Source organism: Podarcis filfolensis, assembly GCF_964270895.1.
Source record: "Podarcis filfolensis genome assembly, chromosome: 4".
Classification (NCBI taxonomy): domain Eukaryota; kingdom Metazoa; phylum Chordata; class Lepidosauria; order Squamata; family Lacertidae; genus Podarcis; species Podarcis filfolensis.
The window spans coordinates 100,494,732-100,519,338 of record NC_139607.1 but is presented as its reverse complement, the minus strand read 5'-3'; the positions used below and the strand labels follow the sequence as shown (position 1 = coordinate 100,519,338).

General features: G+C 48.0%; 1 protein-coding gene across 3 annotated transcripts in view; it reads left to right on the top strand.

The window, feature by feature from the left end:
* The first annotated feature begins 538 nt into the window (after positions 1-538).
* Positions 539-24,607, top strand: part of ATG16L2 (autophagy related 16 like 2) — a 164,386-nt gene continuing 140,317 nt past the window's right edge. For 2 of the 3 annotated variants that reach the window (XR_014547116.1, XR_014547117.1), the window contains exons 1-7: positions 570-736; positions 10,655-10,745; positions 14,822-14,942; positions 16,076-16,149; positions 18,655-18,897; positions 19,962-20,027; positions 23,013-23,105. Coding sequence is in view for 1 of the 3 variants with exons in the window: in XM_083609916.1 (XP_083466042.1) it covers positions 613-736; positions 10,655-10,745; positions 14,822-14,942; positions 16,076-16,149; positions 18,655-18,897; positions 19,962-20,027; positions 23,013-23,105 (812 nt within the window). In the remaining 2 variants the exon portion in view is untranslated. Of the gene's footprint in view, positions 737-10,654; positions 10,746-14,821; positions 14,943-16,075; positions 16,150-18,654; positions 18,898-19,961; positions 20,028-23,012; positions 23,106-24,607 lie in introns of all 3 variants that reach the window. The other variant, XM_083609916.1, reaches the window with a different exon arrangement.

Below are 24,607 nucleotides of genomic sequence, written 5' to 3'. Positions count from 1 at the left end.
ACTGTCCCACCATCTCACCCTCTGTCGTCCCCTTCTCCTTGTGCCCTCCATCTTTCCCAACATCAGGGTCTTTTCCAGGGGGTCTTCTCTTCTCATGAGGTGGCCAAAGTCTTGGAGCCTCAGCTTCAGGATCTGTCCTTCCAGTGAGCACTCAGGGCTGATTTCCTTCAGAATGGAGAGGTTTGATCTTCTTGCCGTCCATGGGACTCTCAAGAGTCTCCTCCAGCACCAGAATTCAAAAGCATCCATTCTTCGGCGATCAGCCTTCTTTATGGTCCAGCTCTCACTTCCATACATCACTACTGGGGAAACCAGAGCTTTAACTAGACAAGGTAGCAAGGTGATGTCTCTGCTTTTTAAGATGCTGTCTAAGTTTGTCATTGCTTTTCTCCCAAGAAGCTTGTTTAGTTTACAGTATACCTAAATCCGGCGCTGGATGTCCTCCAGTTCCAGCGCTCTAAGCCTCGCCGCCTCTTCCTCGGGGCGGCGACTCCGGGGGGATTCCCCCGCTCTGGCCCCGCCCCTGGGCGTCGACGTCACTGGGAGTTCCCTCCCCCTTTGGCCGCGCGTCCTCCTTTGTCATCCGGGACCCCGGGGCTGCGGCGGGGCGCCATGGCCGAGAGCGGCGGCGGCGGCGGCCGGCTGTGTCGCCGCTGCTGGAAGCGCCACATCGTCCGGCAGCTGCAGCAGCGGGATCGGGCGCAGAAGGCGCGCTTCCTCGACCTGGTGGAGGCCTGTGAGTCGGCGGGGCGCAGCCGGAGGGAGGGCAGGGCCGGCAGGGCCTTCTGCACATGCCCAGAGGCAGTCTTGCCAGCGATTCCCCCTGCGGAAAGCGCTCCCGGGAAGCCCGCGTCGGGCGGCTGCGGAGGGAGCCGGGGGTCCCGGGGTGGGCGCGCAGGTTTGCGCCGCGGATCTCCCGTGCTTAGGGACCAAGTCCCGGGAGGCACGAGAGCATGTACAGAGTGCAGCAGCCTTGATTCAAGCCCGAGAAAAGGCAGCAGGGAGAGGGGGCAGCGCCGATTGCACAGATGGACACTTGCTGCCCCCCAAACCCTTAATAATGCAGTTATTTTACTGCCTGCAGGGGTTTTTTGGGGTGTGTGCGTGTGTTTTGTTGTGCTTTCCGTGAGCAACTACCACCACCCAGAACGGTAAACATTTGCTGCGCTCTTCTTAACAAGCCAGCGTTTTTATTGCACCCATACGGGAAGACAACGCCACCAATTGAGGGCGGGATGAATAAGGAAAAGGAGAGAGGGTGGCATTAAAAGAAAACATTTCTATACTTGCTGTCTTCTGCGTGCTTCTCTTCCCCGCTTCCCCATCTCTTGTAACAGGGAATATCTTTTAGTTTTTATTTTGAGCAAGATCCAAAAGGGCCACCCCCGCCCCCGGATCCTCATATTGCAGAGGATGCAACTCCTGAATCCTCGTCCAATTTTTGGACCCCGCCATCTCCCCTTTCCCTCCAGATTGACACCTGGATTGACACTGACCATGATTTATGGCACTCGAATGTTTAATTCCCCATTAGAGGGGGAAAGAAGGAGTTGGGTTTGACTCCATCGTATCTTGAGTCATATCCTTTATTAACAAGAAGCACAGTATCCCTTTTTTAAATAGTTGCACAGTAATTTGCCGTCCATCTCAGTCACAGCTGCCACTAGGGAGAAATTACTTTGACGCTTTAGATTGAAGTGGATACCCTCTGGATGCGAGCTTGATGTAGAAAGATTTTCCAAGTTCGTTTCGGGAACATGTGGATGGCTGCATGCGTGCAAGACTTAACACCTGTGCGTGTGTATTGGTCCTGGAAGACAATACTGTATGCTTGGTAGCTGTTTTTTTAAGTAAAAAAATCAATATAGTTTGGAAAAAAGCAAAACAAAACCCGGAACATTTCCCAGAACCAAACAGGCATTTTGGTTTTAAAGTGGTGCCTTGTTGTTGCCGGAGTTTGTGCAGAGTCATGGCACACACACACACACACACACACACAAATAGCTACTTTGCAGAAATCATATGGCTGCCCTAGAGGCTGGTCCATTGCAGCAAATGGGGGCACTGCCCCAACTCACCCTGAGACTCAGTCTAACCTAACCGAATATCAAAACAAAAAATTTTTTTTCCTTCCAGTAGCACCTTAAAGACCAACTAAGTTAGTTCTTGGTATGAGCTTTCATGTGCATGCACACTTCTTCAGATACACATTTTGGTGTGCATGCACACGAAAGCTCATACCAAGAACTAACTTAGTTGGTCTTTAAGGTGCTACTGGAAGGAAAAAAATTTTTTTGTTTTGACTATGGCAGACCAACACGGCTACCTATCTGTAACTAACCAAATATGTGATTGGTTATGCGGGGCAGGGCTTACCTGCCCCCCCCCAATATGTTATTCAAGTTGGCACCTCTACTTGCATGCTAGCTTTCTGTCTGCAAGGATTTTTTTTAAAAAAATGTAGGAACATTCCACAAGGTATAAATAATTGCCAGAGAAATGAGGATTTGTACAGTTCAGAGAGGATGGTCTCTTGGCTAAGGCTAAAGCATGGCTAAAGGGTGTTGTTTGCAGCTAGCTCTGTGGGATTAGCCAAGTTTGTGCTCCTGATTCATCCTGGTGTGACTCTATTTGGTTCCTCTATTGTTGATGGGGGCAGGGGCGATTGCAGAGCCCTGAGGACTAGCTTGTTGGCGCTTTATACATGGGAAGAGTTTGTTAGACCAAGTCACCAGCACCAGGGAAAGATTCTTTCGTGTTGCAGGTCTGTTCCACTGTGAACAGCTCTTCTGAATGTTTAGTCAGAATCTCCTTTCTTGCCATATGATTCCACTAATTTGACTCCTACCATCCAGAGCAGGAGAAAACATGATGGCGCCATCTTCCATGTGACAGCCCTTTAGATATATCTCCTCTCAGTCTCCTTTTTTCCAGGCTAAACATGTCCAACTCCCTCAACCATTCCTCATGAGGCTTGGTTTCTAGACCCTTGATCATTCTTGGTCACCCTTCTCTGCACACCTTCCAGATTGTCAACATCCTTCTTAAATTGTGGTGCCCAGAATTGGACGTGGTTTTCCAGGTGTGGTCTGACCAAGGCAGAATAGGTAAAGGTAAAGGGACCCCTGACCATTAGGTCCAGTCGTGGCCGACTCTGGGGTTGCGGCGCTCATCTCGCTTTACTGGCCAAGGGAGCCGGCGTACAGCTTCCGGGTCCTGTGGCCAGCATGACTAAGCCGCTTCTGGTGAACCAGAGCAGCGCACGGAAATGCCGGTTACCTTCCCACCGGAGCGGTACCTATTTATCTACTTGCACTTTGACGTGCTTTCGAACTGCTAGGTTGGCAGGAGCAGGGACTGAGCAACGGGAGCTCACCGTGTCGCGGGGATTCGAACCACCAACCTTTTGATCGGCAAGTCCTAGGCTCTGTGGTTTAACCTACAGTGGCAGAATAGAATGGTAGTATTACTTTCCTTGATCAGGACACTTGACTTTTGTTGATTCAGCCTAGGATAGCATTTCTTCTTTTGCTGCTGCATCACACTGTTGGCTTGAGTTAAGCTTGTAGTCTACTAAGACCCCTTGATCCTTTTCACATGTACTACTGGCAAGCCAGGTGTCCCTCATTGTTTATTTGTGAATCTGGTTCTTCCTGCCTAAGTGCAGAACCTGACATTTGTCCCCATTGAAATTCATTTTGTTGGTTTGGTTCCATCTCTTCAACCTGTTAAGAGCATCTTGCACCCTGATGCTGTCACCGCTCCCAGTTTTTGTGTCATCTGCAAATTTGACAAGCATCCACTTAATTCATTCATGCAAGTCAAGGAGTTTTTGTTGAGGGATGGGCTGCTGAATATTCCCACCAGATCGCTGTTTCTCAGCCCTACATGTTTGCTAATTAGCAAAGCAAAAACTGCAGGAAGCCTTTGATTAAGATCTCTTGGTTTCTATCCAGGCCTTGATTCTCGGTAATCCACATGTTCAAAGGTCTCTCTGTTTTATCTACATCTATATAAAGATGACGCGAGTGGAAAACCCCATCAATTACATTATCACTTCTTCAATTAGTGCACTGATTCAATCTTCACTTTCTCTCTTTTGTGATTAAGAAATAACATTCGCCATGGTAAATAGAGACCCTGGCTAACAAAGAAGAATTGTCACAAGGGGAATGACCCATTAATTCATTTCCCCGTGTGATTTAAAACCGTTTTATCCCCTGGTTTCGACATCGCTAGAGAAAGGAGAAGTGAGCAGTTGGCATTTGTTTGGCTGCTCTGTGACCACAAATAGATGTGTGTCCTGCTAGCTGGAAGGATCCTCTCCTCCACCCATGTGATCCTGCCCATGTGCAAAGATCCTCGATAAAAGTAGCACTGCGAGACCTGCCCCTGTCTGAAGCAATGTTTTGCAATATTTGCTCCCTGGGAATGGTCTGCTCCCTCTCATCTTCTACAAGCTCAGTCCTGCCTGAAAGGCATCTTGCTCTCTCTCTTCATAGGCTTAGCATGATTTCTCTCCAACTCCTGGGCTATCCAGCATCATTTAAAATATTGATGGTTGCAATTAAACTAAGGCAGGAAATGCCAGCTGTAGCGCCGTCAAAATTATCCCCCCTCCCTCTGCTTACGAAAAGGGCAATGAAATCGTCTTTGTTTTCCTGCCTGCTAAAAGCATTGCTAATTTGTACTGTTTGCGGATTAGTAGACCAATGAAGGGAACATTCCTAATAATAATAATAATAATAATAATAATAATAATAATAATAAGTGTAAAAGGACATTCTTTGAAAAGGCAGAACAACGGCAAACAAGTCTTGGATATGTTGGGGAACGCCTCTCTTCCTCTGAGCAGGCTTGAGCCAAGAATGGCTTTTCCTAATAGCTCTGCTTTCGTTTTGGTCTTGGACAGTCAGCCCGGAAAGGAGGCCTCAGATCTGTGCTGGTGACCATAGAATCATAGAGATGTAGAGTTGGCAGGGACCCCAACAGTCATCTAATCCCCTGTAATGGAGGAAGTGAGGAACCTCCCCTCCCTGCGAAGACAGGCTCTGGCAGATTGAGCAGACAAGACCAAGAGGGGGTCCAACAGTCAAGAAAGCGGCTTCTGCACATGCTGTAGAGGGAAGTGAGGGGCAGATGGGAAGGGAGCCTGTCTAGGAGAAGGAAAACTCTGATCCTAAACCTCTGCTGCCTAGTGGGAGAAGAAAAGGCTAAGAGGTAAACCCGACACAAACCCAGATTGGAGTCCCCAAGACGGTTGGATGGCTCCTTGTCTGCCTCCTTCTGGCAACTCCTGCAGCCAAGCTGGTGCCAAACGTCTTGCTCTTTGGACCACATCAGCGAGGCTGAAAGGGGGGATCTTGTCATCTGGGCAGCCCAGGATCTCCTGGGACATGCGTCCGCAAGGTTTACTGGCTATGGGGCGGATCACTCCCACGGAGATCGTCCGTGAGCCGGACTGGCGCAGCGCGATGCCGTTAATTGTGTCTGCGCAGAAGCGGTTTTTGGCGTCTGGACATGCGCAGACGCGATTTCTGGTATCTGTGCATGTGCAGACGCCATTTCCGGCGCCACTCGGCAAGTCCTCGCGCTGCGCTACGCTGCTTTAGTGCAGTGCACGGGGGACTTGCCAAGCGGGCGGCTCGGTTTGTGGGTGGCCCGTGGGCTGGTAAAACTGTCTCCCTGGGCCGCATCCGGCCCATGGGCCACACGTTGCTGACCCCTGTCCTGAGAGGTCACAGCAGTTTGACTTCACCCTAGAGGCACACTCCATTGCCTCTCAAGGCAGACAGATGCCAGTATGTTCCTCATCCTTTTTCCGAGGAGCTCAGGTATGGGGGTTTCACAAGCACCCTGTAAGAGAGAGTGATTGACCCGTGGTCACCCTATGATCTTCATTGCCGGGAATTTGAACTCAGACCCCTGGTGCTCTGGCAGCCAGACGCCGGCATCACCAGCCCCTCTCAATGTGCTGCGGCGCCACCAAGGCAGATGGCCACAGGGAGGCATGACAAATTCTGGTGAACCGCAGACAAACGGACGTGCAGGTTCCATTTTTGGGTGAGACCGCATGCACCAAAGTGCGGAAGGGGAAATCATTTTAGCATCCTCTTTTCTGCGGAATGTTGCAACGTTCAAAAGAGCAGTAGGAAAACAATGTAATGCAACATAAGTCAGCCTCCTGGGAAGCAGGAACCCGTTCTTTGAGGAACCGATGCAGTTTCAAAAGCTGGTGCTGCTCAGTTTCTGTTTTCGTAAAGGCATTGCAAAGATTCTGCAAGGAGGTTGCAATCTTGTATGCATGCACCTGAGAGGTCAGACAGTCTCATTGAGCTCAGCAAGACTTGCTCCTGACCTGGGAGGGAAAGGAGTCAGGTTGGTCCAGTGGTTAGAATGTCGGACTGGGACGCAGGAGACCCGGGTTCAAATCCCCACTTGTGGACGTGAAGCTCACTGGGTGACCTTGAGAGCCCGTCAGTGCCTCTCAGTATAACCTAGTAGCCTTTGATAGCCCGTGCACTTGTCCCGCCCTCTTTAAAAGCCTTTCAAGTTGGGGGCCACCACCGCCTCCTTAACAGCCGAGAGGGTCTGTAGGGAAAGAGCTAGTCTCACAGGTATTTGGGGATTGGTGTGAGTTGGAGTAGAGCGGCAGCTTCTGCATCCTGATTTAAACCACTGCGGATAAGAAATGCACTGGAAAACGAAAAGGAACGACTCCCAACAGTGCTGGATTTTATAACCTAAAACACAACAGCTTTAAAATACAATCATGGGGCACCCAGAAAGTATAAAACAAGGTATCTACATAAGAACAGGAATCAGTCCCAAAGTATAATTAAAAAGAAGCCTCTTACAGATGTACCTTAAGTATTTTGACACTATAGATTGCCCTTCAGTTTTACCACTGGGCCTGCCATCCTCTCCTGCTACACCCCTGGAGAACCTGCTCTAACTGACGTTTCATCTCATAACCAAAGAGTTTTTTGTTCCGCGCTTGCCCCCAGGCTGTGGCCACCCAGAAGGTTTTAGTGTCTGGCCCAGATTTGGTGCTGGATCTCAGCATCCTCTCTCCAGCTGCCTCTTTGCCTTAGGTAAAGGGACCCCTGACCATTAGGTCCAGTCGTGGCCGACTCTGGGGTTGCGGCGCTCATCTCGCTTTACTGGCCGAGGGAGCCAGGATACAGCTTCTGGGTCATGTGGCCAGCACGACTAAGCCGCTTCTGGTGAACCAGAGCAGCGCATGGAAACGCCGTTTCCCTTCCTGCCGGAGCAGTACCTATTTATCTTTTTGCACTTTGACGTGCTTTCGAACTGCTAGGTTGGCAGGAGCAGGGACCAAGCAACGGGAGCTCACCCCGTCACAGGGATTCGAACTGCCGACCTTCTGATCGGCAAGTCCTAGGCTCTGTGGTTTGACCCACAGCGCCACCCTACTGAAAAGCGTGTGAGGATGGCCACTGCGAGCCACTTTCGAACGGACTCTTTTTACATCCAGCTAGGCTGCCTGAGCGTCTTAAAAAGCAGAGACATCACTTTGCCAACAAAGGTCCATCTAGTTAAAGCTCTGGTTTTCCCAGTAGTGATGTATGGAAGTGAGAGCTGGACCATAAAGAAGGCTGATTGGCGAAGAATGGATGCTTTTGAATTCTGGTGCTGGAGGAGACTCTTGAGAGTCCCATGGACTGCGAGAAGATCAAACCTATTCATTCTGAAGGAAATCAGCCCTGAGTGCTCACTGGAAGGACAGATCCTGAAGCTGAGGCTCCAAGACTTTGGCCACCTCCTGAGAAGAGAAGACTCCCTGGAAAAGACCCTGATGTTGGGAAAGATGGAGGGCACAAGGAGAAGGGGACGACAGAGGACGAGATGGTTGGACAGTGTTCTCGAAGCTACCAGCATGAGTTTGACCAAACTGCGGGAGGCAGTGGAAGACAGGAGGGCCTGGCGTGCTCTGGTCCAGGGGGTCACGAAGAGTCGGACATGACTAAACGACTAAACAACAACAACAGCAAGGCTGCCTGAGACCCGGAATTTGCACACGAGCCCCAGCCGTGGCTGTTTCCCTCCTAGCACTGGCGCATGCATGCGGCTAGACCTGAGCGTCATCCAAACACCATCTCAAGTAGATGTTTTATCCCTTCCAAAACTGCACCTGTGCATATTTCTACCCAATGCAGAATCATGCCGCAATAAGACGACGCTGCACTGCAGCAAAAGAACGTTGTTAGAATCCTAGAACTGTAGCGTGGGAAGGGATCCCTAAAGGTCCTCTAGCCCAACCCCTTGCAATGCAGGAATTGGAGGTAAAGGATCCCTGACAGGTGGCTGTGCAACCTCTGCTCATTCTTCCCCCACCTCTGAAACTTGCACTAGTCGAGATGTAGCTAAAGTCACTTGTCGTATTTTTTGCTGCAAGGCGGTTTGCCCCGTTCGTCCTGCGTACAAGCATTCAGTGCTCTGTGCGGCTTCGTAACCATGGCAACCGGTCCGAATCGGCAGGATCCGCTCAGCCCTCTGCTAGATTGGGGAGAGGTTTTTTTATTCAGCGAGTGACTTCGTGTACCTCCTTGTCCTCTGGGCTCTTTTTACGGCTTATGAAATTACAAAATGCAGGCCAAGGTTTCCGACAATAAAACCAGTTATAAGCTACACAAAACAACAGCGGGAGAGGAGGCCTTGCAGAATACAGAATAATTGCAGCAGCATAAAACCAGCTTTAATAGCAAGGGGGAAGAAGTTGGGGGAAGAACTTTTTTAAAGCACCAGACGAATATGGCCATTGTTAAGTCTGGGAGAATAAAAAGTTCTTATTGCAAAAAAGGGCACATGTGTCGTGGCAATTATAGCAATGAACAATTGGAAAGTGAAATGCTGTCTCCAGTTATTATGGGTTGTAGCTTTGATTCCACCCTTAGCTCATTGTTTTGGCTCCTTACATCTCCTGTTGTTGTTGTTCAACAATAAACAGCCTCTTGCTCTGGGCCTACAAAGTAAGTAATTTTGCATTGTATGAAATAAGAACCTGCATTGCAGAGGGTTGGACTAGATGACCCTTGGGGTACATACGGTACCTATAATTCTATGATACTAAGAATTTAAGAGCAACCGTGGCTCTTAAAGGCGGAGCTGGCATGAAGTCAGATCTATCTATATATTAATTTTCTATTGTCCTAAATCAGCATAGATCTGATTTAGTGTGTTAATGAGACTTTAGGAAAGAAGAGTCATGTCTTGATAATTTTGTATTGATTTGAAATGGTGGAAAAAGTTTCCCACTTGGAAAAGGAGTTGCACTAAAATATTAGATTGCGGGTGGGTTTAGGGGCACTCAATAAAGTTCACTTGCAAATATGTCTCCTCAGGAGTAAGTTCTATTGAGTTAAATTGACTTATGTGCTGGTAAATGGATATAGGACTGCAGCTTTGGTGGGGTTTCAGTGTTATGTTTGAACAAATTCAGAATTTTACTTGGTTTTTAAAAATTAGAATTCTTGTAGCTACTTTAAGTGTTTTCCTATATTAAATTTCAAGGGGGAGGGGAAGAGGATTGAAAATGGTTAACACACCAATTTTGCAATGCTGAAGAGCTGTTTACACAATTATATTTGCTTCCTAGCAATAGGCACCTGGAAAAAGTTAATCATCAATTTGATTTAGATTTGACTGCTCTGTTTGGCCTGCATTGTGTTCTATTCACCATGCAACCTGTTAATTTATGAAACAATCAGGGCCGGTGTTATGTACTGAAGTTCTCACCCTGGGCCAGCAGGGGGATGCTGTAGATAGTTATGCAAATAAGGGATTGAAAGTGATGTTCAATGATTGGATAGTTTTAGAAAATTGTTACAGTTACCGTATTTTTTGCTCTATAGGACACACTTCCCCCCTCCAAAAATGAAGGGGAAATGTGTGTGCGTCCTACGGAGCGAATGCAGGCTTCAGGCAGCTATCCGCAAGCCTTCTGAGCGCGGCGGGAGTTCCCGCTCGCTGTCTTGCCTTCTTTGCTCTTTGGGGCTCTTTGGGGCTAAATTTTTATTTCTTTATCCCCCCCCCTAAAAACTAGGTGCGCCCTATGGAGCAAAAAATATGGTACATTGTACTGGAGCTCTATTTAAGCAGGCTGACTGAACCCTTCAGTTCAGTTCAGTTCTGTCCTGGCCTGTGAATAAACGAGCTGTTGAAGAATCGCTGTGTCGTCTGATATGTTCACCCACAACTTAACAGCTGGATTTAGGTTTGACGAGGCCCTAAACTGCTGAAGGTAATGGGGCCCTTTATATGGCAGGCGGGGCCCATTACTTACATCATAGGAACCTACACAACATAAAATACTGTTGCTGTATGTAGGTTTGATTTTATTTGTTTTTTATCTTCTATTTTGGAAATGTACATCCAGGTTTTTTTTCCTTAAAATTTTTTGGGGCCCCAAGAGAGTGGGGCCCTAAGCGATAGCTTGTTTAGCTTATACGTAAACCAAGCACTGGGAAACAATGTATTTCTAAAAGTAGAATATCTTTGGCAGAAAAAATACGATGGGAAAGTCTTCCGTCCTGCATCGCTGCCAGTGGGAGATGTGTTGCCGTAAATTCTCCAGGAATCTTATTCTTTGGTCTTCCCTTTCATAGCATCCATCTTCTTTATTTTCTTGTAGATAACAAGCTCTTGGAAAAATCCAACCTGGAAAACCTCACTGCAAAGCTGCAAGCAAAATCTCTGGATAACTTGCGAGGATTCCCTCCCAGGTATCAAAACCTCAGTTCTCTCCCTGTCTTTGTGTCAATATGTAGTTTAGCCACTGGGCAGTCCTGGCTTCAGTGGGTAGGAGTTGGGAGTTTCCTGTTGCTGTTCTGCTCTGTTTTTCTTATTTTTCTTTTTCTTGCTTCCTGTGACACCCGCGCTGGGTGATGGTTGGCAGGCTCAGAGGCCTCTTCTCTTTTCCCCCTCATGATGACTGTGCAGGAATTTTACTCGGTTGTGGAAGTAAACACACAGTCAACTTGTCTTGGCACCGCACAGGACCAAAATAACTCAGAATAGCAGCGGCTGTGTCTTGCACGTTTACAATGGGCACTTTTTCCAATTTGCACAAGTCTTGCAAGGCTTTATCAGCTCTGCCTCCCTCCTGGGCAGAATCTGTGCTGAGTCAGGGACCTTGGCAGTACCAGGGCTGCCTTGGGAGGGTGTGCGTTCAAATTCTGCTGGCTGCAGATTAGTAGGGATGGGCGATATCTGGTTTTCAGTATCTTGATATATCACCAGTGTTATGAGAATTGTAAGGTCTAAGATATAAAATAAATGTTCATAAATGTACCCAGCAAATACATGTATAAATGTATAAACCACATGTCTGAAACAGTACAGGAAAACTGTCCTAAAGCCGTTTTGACTCTGTCAGTGACCTCAGATATCCCTCTGCGGTTTGGATGGAAATGGTAAAAGCCGCTCCCCCAAATCTTTGTCTCTGCGCTCACAAATCCTGCCTTAAGGGCACATTTGTGTATGAATAGCGTGAGCCTGTGACCTGGACTCAGGAATTAAGTACAGTGGTGCCCCGCAAGACGAATGCCTCGCCAGACGGAAAACTCGCTAGACGAAAGGGTTTTCCGTTTTTTGAGCTGCTTCGCAAGACGAATTTCCCTATGGGCTTGCTTCGCAAGACGAAAACGTCTTGCAGGTTTGTTTCCTTTTTCTTAACATCGTTAATACAGTTGCGACTTGACTTCGAGGAGCAACTCATAGAACGCAGTGCACATAGTAGCCTTTTTTGAGGTTTTTAAAGACTTTGGTGATTTTTGAAGCTTTTCCAAAACTTCTTTTGCAGCCATTTAGTAAGTTAAGCTTTTAAAACTTTTTTGGGGGGTTTTGGATTTTGGGTTGGGGTGTTTGGAATTCAAGGACTTGGTGTTGGGGAGGGGTTTGCAAGAATCTGGAAGCTTGTGTGTTTTTTTCTGCATTTTTATGATTTTCTGTGACCATTGGGCCACTCTGCTGTTTTTTTAAAAAAATTCTGGGTTTGAATTTTGAAATGCTCTTTACAGTATGTGTGACTTTAAAGAGCACTTAATAAACTCTTGTTGTACCAAATTTGGCTTTGTTTGGACTTTTTTTGACTATAGGAACGCATTAATTGATTTTCAATGCATTCCTATGGGATTTCGTGCTTCGCAAGACGAAAAATTCGCTAGAGGAAAAAATTCGCGGAACGAATTAATTTCGTCTTGCGAGGCACCACTGTATTTGTTGCAAAGGAATGGCCAGGCTGTCCAGGTAAACCCATTAACAGGTTTCCTGCCAGACAGGATTCTGCTGTAGATCGCCTCCATCTGTGATGTATGTATGATGTTTTGGGGGGTGGTCTTGGGCTCCAGGATGGGCAATTTCAAAAGTCTATATAAGGGCTTGCGTTCCTCCTCCCTCCTGCGTGTGGTGAGTGGGGACCCAGTTGCAACAGTTAATAAAGATCAGGCTTACTAGCTGCTTTCCTTCCCAATATTCTCTGGTTGGCCCCTGTTATTTTCTCTTACCGATAGAGAACCTACATAAGTATACGGGCCCTTGGGTACCCCATAAGGGAAAAGGAGCAGTTTTTTTCTTATAACACCAGCTAAGAATCATGATATACTGATATTTCACAATGTCTGAAATAAGGATGGAGTTAGGTAGAGACATTGGCTGGCTTCACGGTTTTCCCCAAATTGGGATTTTTGCATAGCAGACACGCATACATCATGATTCGCGACATATTGCCAGGTCAAAAATCATGAAACTGATATCATGATATGGGCTGCAAACCGGTTTTCTACGATTTATCGCGTAGCCCAAACACACATCATGATTCACAATATATTGTCAAGTAAAAAGCTATTCAACCGATATCACTTCAAACCGGTTTTCGACGATATATCAATAGATCACCCAGCCCTAGTGATAAACGTTTTTTCACTCTCTCAATTCACATAGCACTAAAAGAACCACCTCAGTTAGGTTCAAGAATAGTTTCTGATCTCTTAACCTCATGCCCCCATTGCAGCCTGCAGGGGTCCGTGTGTCTGCGAGGCTTTTATTTCTCGGGGCACTGCAAAGAATAGAATATATATGAACAGAATACTGCAAAGAACAGAATACAGAAGAACAGAACAGTCCTGTATACCTGAAGAAGCGTCTCCACCCTCATTGTTCTGCCAGGACACTGAGGTCCAGCTCCGAGGGCCTCCTGGCAGTTCCCTCCCTGCGAGAAGTGAAGTTACAGGGAACCAGGCAGAGGGCCTTCTCGGTGGTGGCTCCCGCCCCGTGGAACGCCCTCCCATCAAATGTCAAGGAAATAAACAACTAACTGACTTTTAGAAGACATCTGAAGGCTTAGGGGCATCTGTTTAGGGACATTTTTAATGTCTGATGTTTTATTGTGCTTTTAATATTTGGTTGGAAGCTGCCCAGAGTGGCTGGGGAAACCCGGCCAGATGGGCGGGATATAAGTAATAAATTACTATTATATTATAAGAAAAGTTTTCTGGATCAGGCCAGTGGCCCATCTAGTCCAGCATCCTTGCCTCACAGTGTCCAGCCAGAAATAATAATAATAATAATAATAATAATAATAATAATAATAATAATTTATTATTTATACCCCGCCCATCTGGCTAGGCCTCCCCAGCCACTCTGGGCGGCTTCCATAAAAACAAAAAATACAGTAAAATATCACACGTTAAAAACTTCCCTGAACAGGGCTGCCTTAAGATGTCTTCTGAATGTCAGGTAGTTGTTTATCGCTTTGACATCTGATGGGAGGGCATTCCACAGGGCGGGGGCCACTACCGAGAAGGCCCTCTGCCTGGTTCTCTGTAACTTGGCTTCTCGCAGTGAGGGAACCGCCAGAAGGCCCTCAGCGCTGGTCCTCAGTGTCTGGGCAGAACGATGGGGGTGGAGACGCTCCTTCAGGTATACTGGGCCGAGGCCGTTTAGGGCTTTAAAGGTCAGCACCAACACTTTGAATTGTGCTCGGAAACGTACTGGGAGCCAATGTAGGTCTTTCAAGAAAGGGGAAACATGCAGGTTTCTCACACAAAGAAGAAGTATAGTGCTTGTACATTTTCCTCAGGTCTTACCACTGCTAGAAACTTTCCCTTTATCAAAGGAAATCTGGGTGTCTGAGGTTTTTGGTTCATCTGGGGTCGAAGGGGGCGGTTTCCCCCCACCCAGGACACCCACACCCAGTGTGTGTGTGTGTGTGTGTGTGTGTGTGTGTGTGTGTGGAGAGCTGCCACAGCAAAAGAGATGACGGAGAAAGTGGATTAAGAGAAATCTCTTTTATGACGCTGGAACTGAATCAATTAAATTGATTGGCAACAGATTTTGCACAGACAAAGGGAAGCCTGTCTTCAAACAGCACATAGCGGATGCACGGAATTCACTGGTTAGCGGCTTTGAATTAGAAACAAAAAGGCATTCTCCAGAAGTTGATTTTCCATGCCCAATATTAATTTCCATGACTGCAAGAACTGTGGGGTTCACACAGACTGTTGGTTGCACAGATTAATTCATGGAGCGCGGAGCTGCGAGCCTTGCTGTCTAAACAAAGCCTCTATTTTTTAAGGCAAAGTGCCAGTTGCCAGGGAATATAATGGGGAGGGTTTGTTGCTTTTGCTTGCGGGCTTCTTCATGCTGTGCGTGGTTCAACTGTGGAACTCCCTGCCACAGGAGGCAGTGATGGCAACCAACCTGGATGGCTTTTAAAGAGGATAGGACAAATTCACAGAGGGCTATTGATGACCAGTGGCTACTCTGATTTTCTCATCTGAATTTGCTTGTGTTTTTGCAGACCCGTCCAGGAGACCACTGACTGTTTCTTGGGTGCAGTCTTGGGCTCTGCAGAAACAACAGAGACCCTGAAGGGGATTCATGAGAGACATTTGGCGGAGCTGGAAAGCATCAACGGGGAGGTAAACTGACACAGGATTGGGCCTGGGAATTTGGGCGAGACACCTCTCCCACATCCAAGGAACAGGAGAGGCCAGGGAAATGGGACAGAAGGGGTAAGCAGAATTATTCATTGGTCCATCACCCAGTGCCGAATTTACATAGAAGCTAAACAATCTATAGCATGGGTAGGCAAACTAAGGCCCGGGGGCCGGATCCAGCCCAATCGCCTTCTCAATCCAGCCTGCGGACAGTCCGGGAATCAGCGTGTTTTTACATGAGTGGAATGTGTGCTTTTATTTAAAATGCATCTCTGGGTTATTTGTGGAGCATAGGAATTCATTCATTTATCCCCCCCCCCCAAAAAAGTATAGTCCGGCCCCCCACAAGGCCCCCTGCTGAAAAGGTTTGCTGACCCTTGATCTATACCCTAGGGCCCCACTCCCTTGGGAGCCCCCAAAAAATTTAAAGGGGAAAAAACCTGGACGTTCATTTCCAAAATATAAGATAAAAAACAAATAGAATAAAACCTACCTACAGCAGCAGTGTTTTGTGTTGTGTAGGCTCCTAGGATGTAAGCCATGGGCTCTGCCAGCTCGCCTGCTCCCTAAAATATCACTGGTTTGCTCCTTTCTATATATAGGGTGCCGACATTCTGCATGGACTGGCTGTAACAGTTACTTTGATAAAATACATATTTTGTTATGTGCAAATGACTTTAGATACCTATTAGATCCATGAATTACCATCTAGCGTATATTCAACACAAAAAACTGACAATTTGTTGTTGACAAAGGACAGCTGGACATATAAAGGGCCCCATTACCTTCAGGAGCTGAGGGCAGGCACCCCCAAACTCGGCCCCCCAGATGTTTTGGGACTACAACTCCCATCACTCCTAGCTAACAGGACCAGTGGTCAGGGATGATGGGAATTGTAGTCCCGAAACATCTGGAGGGCCGAGTTGGGGGATGCCTGACTTAGGGCCTCATCAACCCTAAATCCAGCCCTGCCATCACCCGTTCCAGCTTCTTGTTTGCCCTGATGCCTTCACCTTCTCCAGGACTTCTCCTCTCCCAAGGCATGATCCAGTCTTTCATTGAAGGAGAAGCCTGCAGACCAACTGACCAGGGGACCCTTCTCTGTTCTTTTCCAGCTTGCCTACAGCATCTATGAATGGAACTTGCAGCTCAAAGCGAAAGATGCCGAACTGGAGGAACAAAGGGGCAGGTAACGTTCCTCCGTCCGGCTGCTTCTATGGCGCAACGCCTCTTTTCGATTCTTTCTTTTTTTGGTGGGGGCAATGGTGGGAGAAGTTCTACCCTTCAGGTCCAGGACAGACATAATACAGTGGTACCTCTGGTTATGTACTTAATTCGTTCTGGAGGTCCGTTCTTAACCTGAAACTGTTCTTAACCTGAAGCACCACTTTAGCTAATGGGGCCTCCTGCTGCTGCCGTGCCGCCGGAGCCCGATTTCTGTTCTCATCCTGAAGCAAAGTTCTTAACCTGAAGCACTATTTCTGGGTTAGCGGGGTCTGTAACCTGAAGCGTATGTAACCTGAAGCGTATGTAACCCGAGGTACCACTGTACAGTCATACCTCGGGTTAAAGTTGCTTCAGGTTGAGCGTCTTCGGGTTGTGCTCCGTGGCAACCCAGAAGTAACAGAGCGCGTTACTTCTGGGCTTCGCCGCTCGCGCATGCGCAGAGGCTCAAAAGGACGTCACGCACATGCGCAGAAGCGGGTTGCGTTCGCTTTAGGATGTGAACGGGGCTCCGGAACTGATCCCGTTCGCATCCAGAGGTACCACTGTAATCCTTTGGGAGCCAGGTATGCAAGGCTGGGGGTCGACCGCGATTTATCAGTTCCGCTTCCGAGAGGGAGCGGGTTGCGCTCGGGCTACCAGGTCCCACCCCTGCCTCAGCGTGGTGTGGGGTAGCATCCCGCTGAGGGTGTCCCGGCCACGCCATTTGCCAGGCGGCCAATTAGGGAGCTGTGGGGGCGTGGCCGGGGCCAATTTAAACCGTGGCTTGACTCGGGAAGCTCCTCTTTCAGCCTCGCGCTGCGGATCTCCCACCCTCCCACCCTCTTTTAGGTAGGGTCGCTGGCCTTGCTATGGACTTCGGTTGGTCGTCATTGAGGGGCCTGGGAGGACTTTTTCCACTTGGCAAATCGGCACCAGCCACTTGGTTTTCGCCTACTTTAGAATGTATTTCAATTAATTGAGTGTGATTTTATGTAAACTGTGCTATTTTTGCTGTTGTTTTATGTAAACTGTGCTATTTTTACTGTTGTTAGCCACTCTGAGCCCAGTTTTGGCTGGGGAGGGTGGGATATAAATAAAATTATTATTATTATTATTACCTCATAGCAATCGTCACAACTTTGTAAGGTTTAATGGTTAGGCACTGGAATAGCGGTGTGGCGGGGAGGTAAGGTGCAGCCATCACCTGCCCCTCCATGTGTAAGGGTATTCTGTTAAAGCAGTGTTTCTCAACCTGTGGGTCCCCAGATGTTCTTGGACTACAACTCCCATCATTCCTAGCCAGCATGACTAGTGTTCTGGGATGATGGGAGTTGTAGTCCGACAACATCTGGGGACCCACAGGTTGAGAACCGCTGTGTTAAAGGAATCTGGGAGTGTGGATCTCTTCCGAAGCCCAGGGAGGGGCTAGGGCCATACCACAATCCCAGCGGGAACCCAGGAGATCTTCGAGTCAATCCGCATCAGCTGGGCTCCCCCAACCGGTAGTTTACCCTTCCAGACTTCCTGCAAGGGGAGCAGGAGTCAGATATCATCTGTTGATGCCAATGCCTAAGCCAGTACCCCTCACATTCTGTAACCAATAAAGTTGTGGCCTAAATTTTGGCCATTATCATTAACCTAAATTCTGTGCTTGTGTCTTTATTCTCCTGAGAGTGGCTTGGGGGTCTTGAAGTGCAAACCAGTGTTGCCAAATTAAATAAATAATTGGGGGGGAGGTGGGGGAGTTCCCCACAAATTTTTTTGTTGGTTGGTTTATTGTGGGCCCCGGCGCAGTGCCACTCCCCACCCCCCCCAGGCAGTGGCTAAATGTAAGATGTGATGAATAAACTCAAGCAGACAATGATCAGGATGAGAAACGGCCACAACTTGATTGATTACAGATACAGGTGGATTTTTGGCTCAGTTGTTGGGTAAATATATCCATTCCAGCCCACCCAGACAAAACATAATACAGTCATATCTCGGGTTGAAGTTGCTTCAGGTTGAGCATTTTTGGGCTGTGCTCCGTGGCGACCCAGAAGTAGCGGAACATGTTACTTCCAGGTTTTGCCGCTTGCGCATGCGCATACGGTCAAAATGACGTCACGCGCATGCGCAGAAGCGACGAATCGCTGCACGCGCAGATGTGGGTTGCATTCGCTTCAGGATGCGAACGGGGCTCCGGAGCGGATCCTGTTCGTATCCAGAGGTATGACTATAATGATTTAATTTTGAAAAGGTAAGGAGACTCAGTTCCCCCAAATTCCTGCTCAAAAAAACCCCCTCCCTGCCTCCACATGTGATGGCAACAGTGCTTCCTGGAAATCACAGGAGGGGAGAGTTGCTCCTGTGTTCGAATCCTGCTTGCGGGTTTCCCATAATGGGCGTCTGGTTGGCCCCTGGGAGAACCGGATGCTGGGCTGGAAGGCCCTCATCCAGCCGGCTCTTCCGATGCCCTGCCTTCACCCTTTGCTTTGGTCTGCCCCAGGCTGGCCGGTCTGAGTGGGCACGTCTCTGAGCTGGAGGCCGAGCATCGCCTGCTGCGGGAGCAGGTGGAGGAGCTGAGCCGCAGGACCGCGGCCATGAAGGAAGACTACGTCTCTCTGCGCCAGCGCTACCTGCAGCAGGATGGGGAGTTCCGCCGGGCGGCCGAGAGAGGCCTGGAGCTCCTCAGGTGCTTCATGCAGAAGAAAGCAGAGGCCGCCGAGCACAGGAACAAGGCCCTCGAGAGGTGGGCGACCCCCCGCACGCAAAACGGGGAGGGCAGTCAGGGCGTGGGGGGCAGCAGCAGTTCAGATCTGGAGAGTTTGGAACAGGGGAAGTGTGGGCTGAAATGCCCCCTGCTGGCTGAATGAATGAATGAATCTTTATTTGCATCAGCCATCGGCCATAGCAATAAAATGACAATACAATATTCGAAGAATAGAAAGAAAAAGTCAAGTATATAAAATACATTTTAGGGTTTTGAATCCATAGTCAAATAGTGGGTCTTATTCTGATTGCCTCAGCTAAAAACCTTGCCACCTTTGCTGTCGCCTGCTCATCTTGATCTGCAAAGAGAAAGGACACTGTGACAGTGGCTGGGCGAACCGGAACGGACAATAAAAGAGGGGTGATAATCTCATTCCTCAAGTCTTTATAAAGAGTGCAAACCAGAAGGGCATGTGCCACCAATTTGGTACTGCCATCTCCACAGGGACATAAGTGTTTTTCGTGTGGAATCTGTTGGAGTCGTCCCTCGAGTAAAGCCCAGGGCAATACATTCAATCTTGCGAAAGTAAAAGCGACCCCCTTCTGGCTGTTTGCAGGAATAGCCTTTGTGTCGCAAATGGGATAAGAGTGGGGCGGTGTCAGATGCTGACTCTCTCAGCACCAAAAGATACACATCCCGATTTTCACCAGGGTTTTGAAATACAGTCTTTGAGCAGTAAGAAACTCTGGGGTTTAACCCAGGCACTTGCCCCAAGTTTGGTTTCCTTGGAATAAAGATGACGGCATCTTTAGGATACAGTCGTACCTTGGAGGTCGAACGGAATCCGTTCCAGAAGTCCGTTTGACTTCCAAAACGTTTGGAAACCAAAGTGCGGATCCTAGAACAATAGGCAGGTTTCTGCCTTCTAGGATCCTACCTGCCTATTGTTCTAGGATCCAAGCTCAGTACATAACCCGTGACCTCGCCCCATCCCTGACAGAAGCACAGCCCTGTCTCCCAAAAGCACCTGGAAAATCTATCAAGCAGAACATATGGAAGGAGCATCTCTTGCACACCCTCTGATCCCCTTCCTCTCATTGCAGGGCAAAGCAGGACCGGCTGGCCAAGGAGCTGAAGAAGGCAGCGAGGACCCCGGTTGGCATTAAGGGGTAAGTCATGCTTGTGGGTCCTCAAAGATCTTCGGATAATAAGAATAGGGATGATGATAATAATAATGAATTTATTTTATTATTTAGACCCTGCCCATCTGGACGGGTTTCACCAGCCACTTTGGGCGACTCCCAACAGAATATTATTATTAATAATAATAATAAAGCAACAAAACATCAAACATTAAAAAACTTCCCTAAACAGGTCTGCCTTCAGATGTCTTCTAAAAAGTCAGATAGTTGTTTATTTCCTTGTCATCTGATGGGACGCGGGTGGCGCTGTGGGTAAAACCTCAGCGCCTAGGACTTGCCGATCGAAAGGTCGGCGGTTCGAATCCCCGCAACGGGGTGAGCTCCCATCGTTTGGTCCCAGCTCCTGCCCACCTAGCAGTTCGAAAGCACCCCTAAGTGCAAGTAGATAAATAGGTACCACTTTATAGCGGGAAGGTAAACGGCGTTTCCGTGTGCTGCGCTGGTGCTGGCTCGCCAGAGCAGCTTCGTCACGCTGGCCACGTGACCCGGAAGTGTCTTCAGACAGCGCTGGCCCCCGGCCTCTTAAGCGAGATGGGCGCGCAACCCTAGAGTCAGACACGACTGGCCCGTACGGGCAGGGGTACCTTTACCTTACCTTTCATCTGATGGGAGGGCATTCCACAGGGTGGGCGCCACCACCGAGAAGGCCCTCTGCCTGGTTGAAAGGCAGAATATATATCCATATATCTCTCTATATCATCTATCTATCAGTCTATCTATCTATCTATCTATCTATCTATCTATCTATCTATCATCTATCTATCATGTAGCCTCATCTTCCCTGTCCCCCTCTCCTCTTGGTTGAGCTGAAACAAATTGTTGGGCTGGCCACCGAAATGTTTGTATATAAACCAGATTCTCCTGGTGATGATGCAGAGGGAGCTGCAAAGAGCCTGAGTTAATTGGTACGTTGATCGTTATCTCCCCAGGGCTGCTGGCTAATTAAATACCCAGGGGGGAGGGAGAGAGCAAGACTGCTGCTGAAATGCGCAATATTGGCCCCAGGCTCCTCGTGCTGCGCGCAACACCTTTCCACCAAGACCTAAAATGCTCCAAGGCTGCTAAGTGGCAGTTCGCTGTCTCCACAAGTCAGCCGGTTTGTCAGTGTCTCTCCAGGTGGCCTCTGGGACGAAGAGTCCTTTCCCTGTCATTAGGAAGGCTTGGGGAATTCCCTCTGGCTTGATCTGCACCTCCCATATTACGTGGGCAGATCTGGAACTTAAAAAAAAATAATTCATATTTTATTTGAAATACTTCTCTAAGCAAAGTATAGGAGGAAAGGAAACAAAAAGTACATAAAAAATTGTCTATTATGAAAGTATATAAGTGAAATTAGGGACGCGGGTGGCGCTGTGGTCTAAACCACAGAGCCTAGGGCTTGCCAATCAGAAGGTCGGTGGTTCGAATCCCCGCAACGGGGTGAGCTCCCGTTGCTCGGTCCCTGCTCCTGCCCACCTAGCAGTTCGAAAGCACGTCAAAGTGCAAGTAGATAAATAGGTACCACTCCGGCGGGAAGGTACACGGCGTTTCCGTGCGCTGCTCTGGTTCGCCAGAAGCGGCTTAGTCCTGCTGGCCACATGACCCGGAAGCTGTCTGCGGACAAACACCAGCTCCCTCGGCCTGAAGGCAAGATGAGCATCGCAACCCCAGAGTTGGCTGTGACTGGGTACCTTTATCTGTACAGTGGTGCCTCGCAAGACGAAATTAATTCGTTCCGCAAGTTTTTTCTTCTTGCGAGTTTTTCGTCTTGCGAAGCACGGTTTCCCATAGGAATGCATTGAAAATCAATTAATGCGTTCCTATGGAGACCGCTTGCCAGGCTGGCGGTGCGGAGAAGGGCTTTTCTCCCCACCGCAAGCCTTCAGGACAGATCTGGGAACAGAGGGGAAGGCGCGCGCTTCTCCTCTGTTCCCGGGGCTTGCGGTGGGAGGAGGGTTTTTTCTCCCCACCGCCAACATTCAGAACAGCATTCTGAATGTTGGCGGTGGGAAGGAAAACCCTCCTCCCACCGCAAGTCTTCAGGACAGCCATCTGAAGGCTGGCGCGGGGAGAAGGTCTCTCTGCCCCACCGCCAGCCTTTGGAGGAGCCTTCCGGAGGCTGGCGGCGGGAGGGGGTCTCTCCGCCCCACCGCCAGCCTTCGGAGGAGGTCCGAGGACAGTGGGGAAGACGCGCTGCGCTTCCCCGCTGTCCTGGAGATTTCCCTATGGGCTTTCGTCTTGCGAAGGAAGCCCATAGGGAAATTCGTTTTGCGAAGCGCCTCCAAAACGGAAAACCCTTTCGTCTAGCGGGTTTTTCGTCTTGCGAGGCGTTCGTCTTGCGGGGCACCACTGTACCTTTATCTATATAAGTGTGTGTGTGTGTTTGTATATATACATACTGTATTTTTCTGTGTATAACACGCCCCCATGTAGAATACACCCCTATTTTTGGGGATTCCAAATGAAGAAAATGGGGGGAAATTGCCCCATGTATAAGACGACCCCCCTTTTCTTAACATAATTTTTAAAGAAAAAAATCCTTGTCTTATACACAGAAAAGTACGTGTGTGTGTGTGTATAAAAATAAATGCAATGCAAATGTCATTATATTTCCAGATTTGGAACTTGGTTATCCACCAGCTTGGTTATCCACTTCCTGAGTGCACCGACACAATTTTTTAACCTTTTAAAAAATAATAATAATAATAATTGAGAACCACTGTGTTGGACTAGGATCTGAGAGACGCAGGTTCAAATCCCCACTCCGCCACCGGGTGGCCTCTCACTGCCTCTCAGCCTAACCTACCTTACAGGGTTGTTGTTGCTGTTGGAGGAATTAAATAGGGAGATCCATGTGCTGCTCCTTGAGGCCCTTGGAGAAAGAAGGTGATCTATAAATGCAATAAATGCATTAAAATATTGTCGATCTTCCTCTTGTGCTCCCTAATTTTCCGCACGTTTTCTCTTCACCAGAGAGCCAGAAGAAGGGAAGGCTGATGAGCAAAAAATGCTCCACAGAGAGGCCCAGGAGGAGCCTGGCGAAAAGATGTGGAAAAGGCCCTTTCGGTGAGGCATGAACTGTGGTGCTCATAGTTTTTGTATTTCTATTATTGCATTAGCTTCCTTTTAAATTGGTTGGAGTTTTGCATCCTTTCCTCCCATCAAAGTCTTGCAGCAACAAGAAGAATGCAGCACATAGAAAACGTGGCAGTTTAAAGGACATGCCGATAAAAATCACTCGTAAGAGTCTCCTGCGTTTGAGGGATGCATGCAAAGGCTGCCATTGGCTTTGCCCTGGAGAGAGTGAAATTCTGTGCAGAATCTCCCCTTAGAATCTCGTCCTCGGAGGCAGAAAATTTGAGCGGGGCTTAGGCAGGGGCTGCATTAGGGGTCAACAAACTTTTTCAGCAGGGGGCCGGTCCACTGTCCCTCAGACCATACATAGTATATATAGTATATTTTGGGGGGAAAATATATGAACGAATTCCTATGCCCCACAAATAACCCAGAGATGCATTTTAAATAAAAGCACACATTCTACTCATGTAAAAACACCAGGCAGGCCCCACAAATAACCCAGAGATGCATTTTAAATAAAAGGACACATTCTACTCATGTAAAAACACGCTAATTCCCAGACTGTCCACAGGCCAGATTTAGAAGGCGATTGAGCCGGATCTGGCCCCCGGGCCTTAGTTTGCCTACCCATGGGCTACAGGAAGAGCCATCATTTGAGGGACTTGTCTGTGCATGTTTGTGGCACAGGAAAATCGCGAACTCTTTTTTTAAATAATATTTTGTTGAATTTCCATTTTATAATTTGTAAATGCATCCTTATTTTGCACATTAAATTTTGCTCATATGAGCTGGTCGACCCCCCCCCCCCCCCGCCTTGTGGTTACCATAATTCCTTTCAGTTTCATCGCATTTGTATCCCTTCCTATTTATCTTTCATCCGTTTCAATTATTGCAATTTTAAATAAACATAAAAAGGTAGGAATCATAGACATTGCAAGTCTTCTTAAGTCAATTCTGCTAGTGTTGCTAATTGCAGTTGTCCTTCAAGCATTGTATAAATTCACCCCAGTCTTTTTGGAAAGCTTGATCAACGTTAGTTTTGGATTTTCCTGGGCAGCTTCGCTAGTTGTGCATATTCCATCATCTTCATCTGCCACTCCTCCGTCGTTGGTTGCTTCCATTTTGGGGCTAAAAGAATCCTTGCTGCCGTAGCTGCATACAGAAACAATTTTTGGTCCCTTTTTGGAATTTCTTCCCCTACTTTATCCAGGAGAAATGCTTCTGGTTTTTAAAGAAATGTATTTTACGATCTCTTGCGGAACTAGGGAACAGCAGATTCCTCCCGGGTCCACTCTGTGGTTCTGCAGTTCAGCTATGGCACAGCTTGCTCTGGCAAGAAAGGAGCTGTTTAGATTGCTGAAAATGAATTTTGCACACATGAGGAACGAGAAACGAAACCCAAACCACTTTCCTGGAAGGAAAAAGTAGTTCTACCTTGTTCACACACTTTTGTCTACTTGAAGAAGCCATGTTCCAATCTGAAAAATACA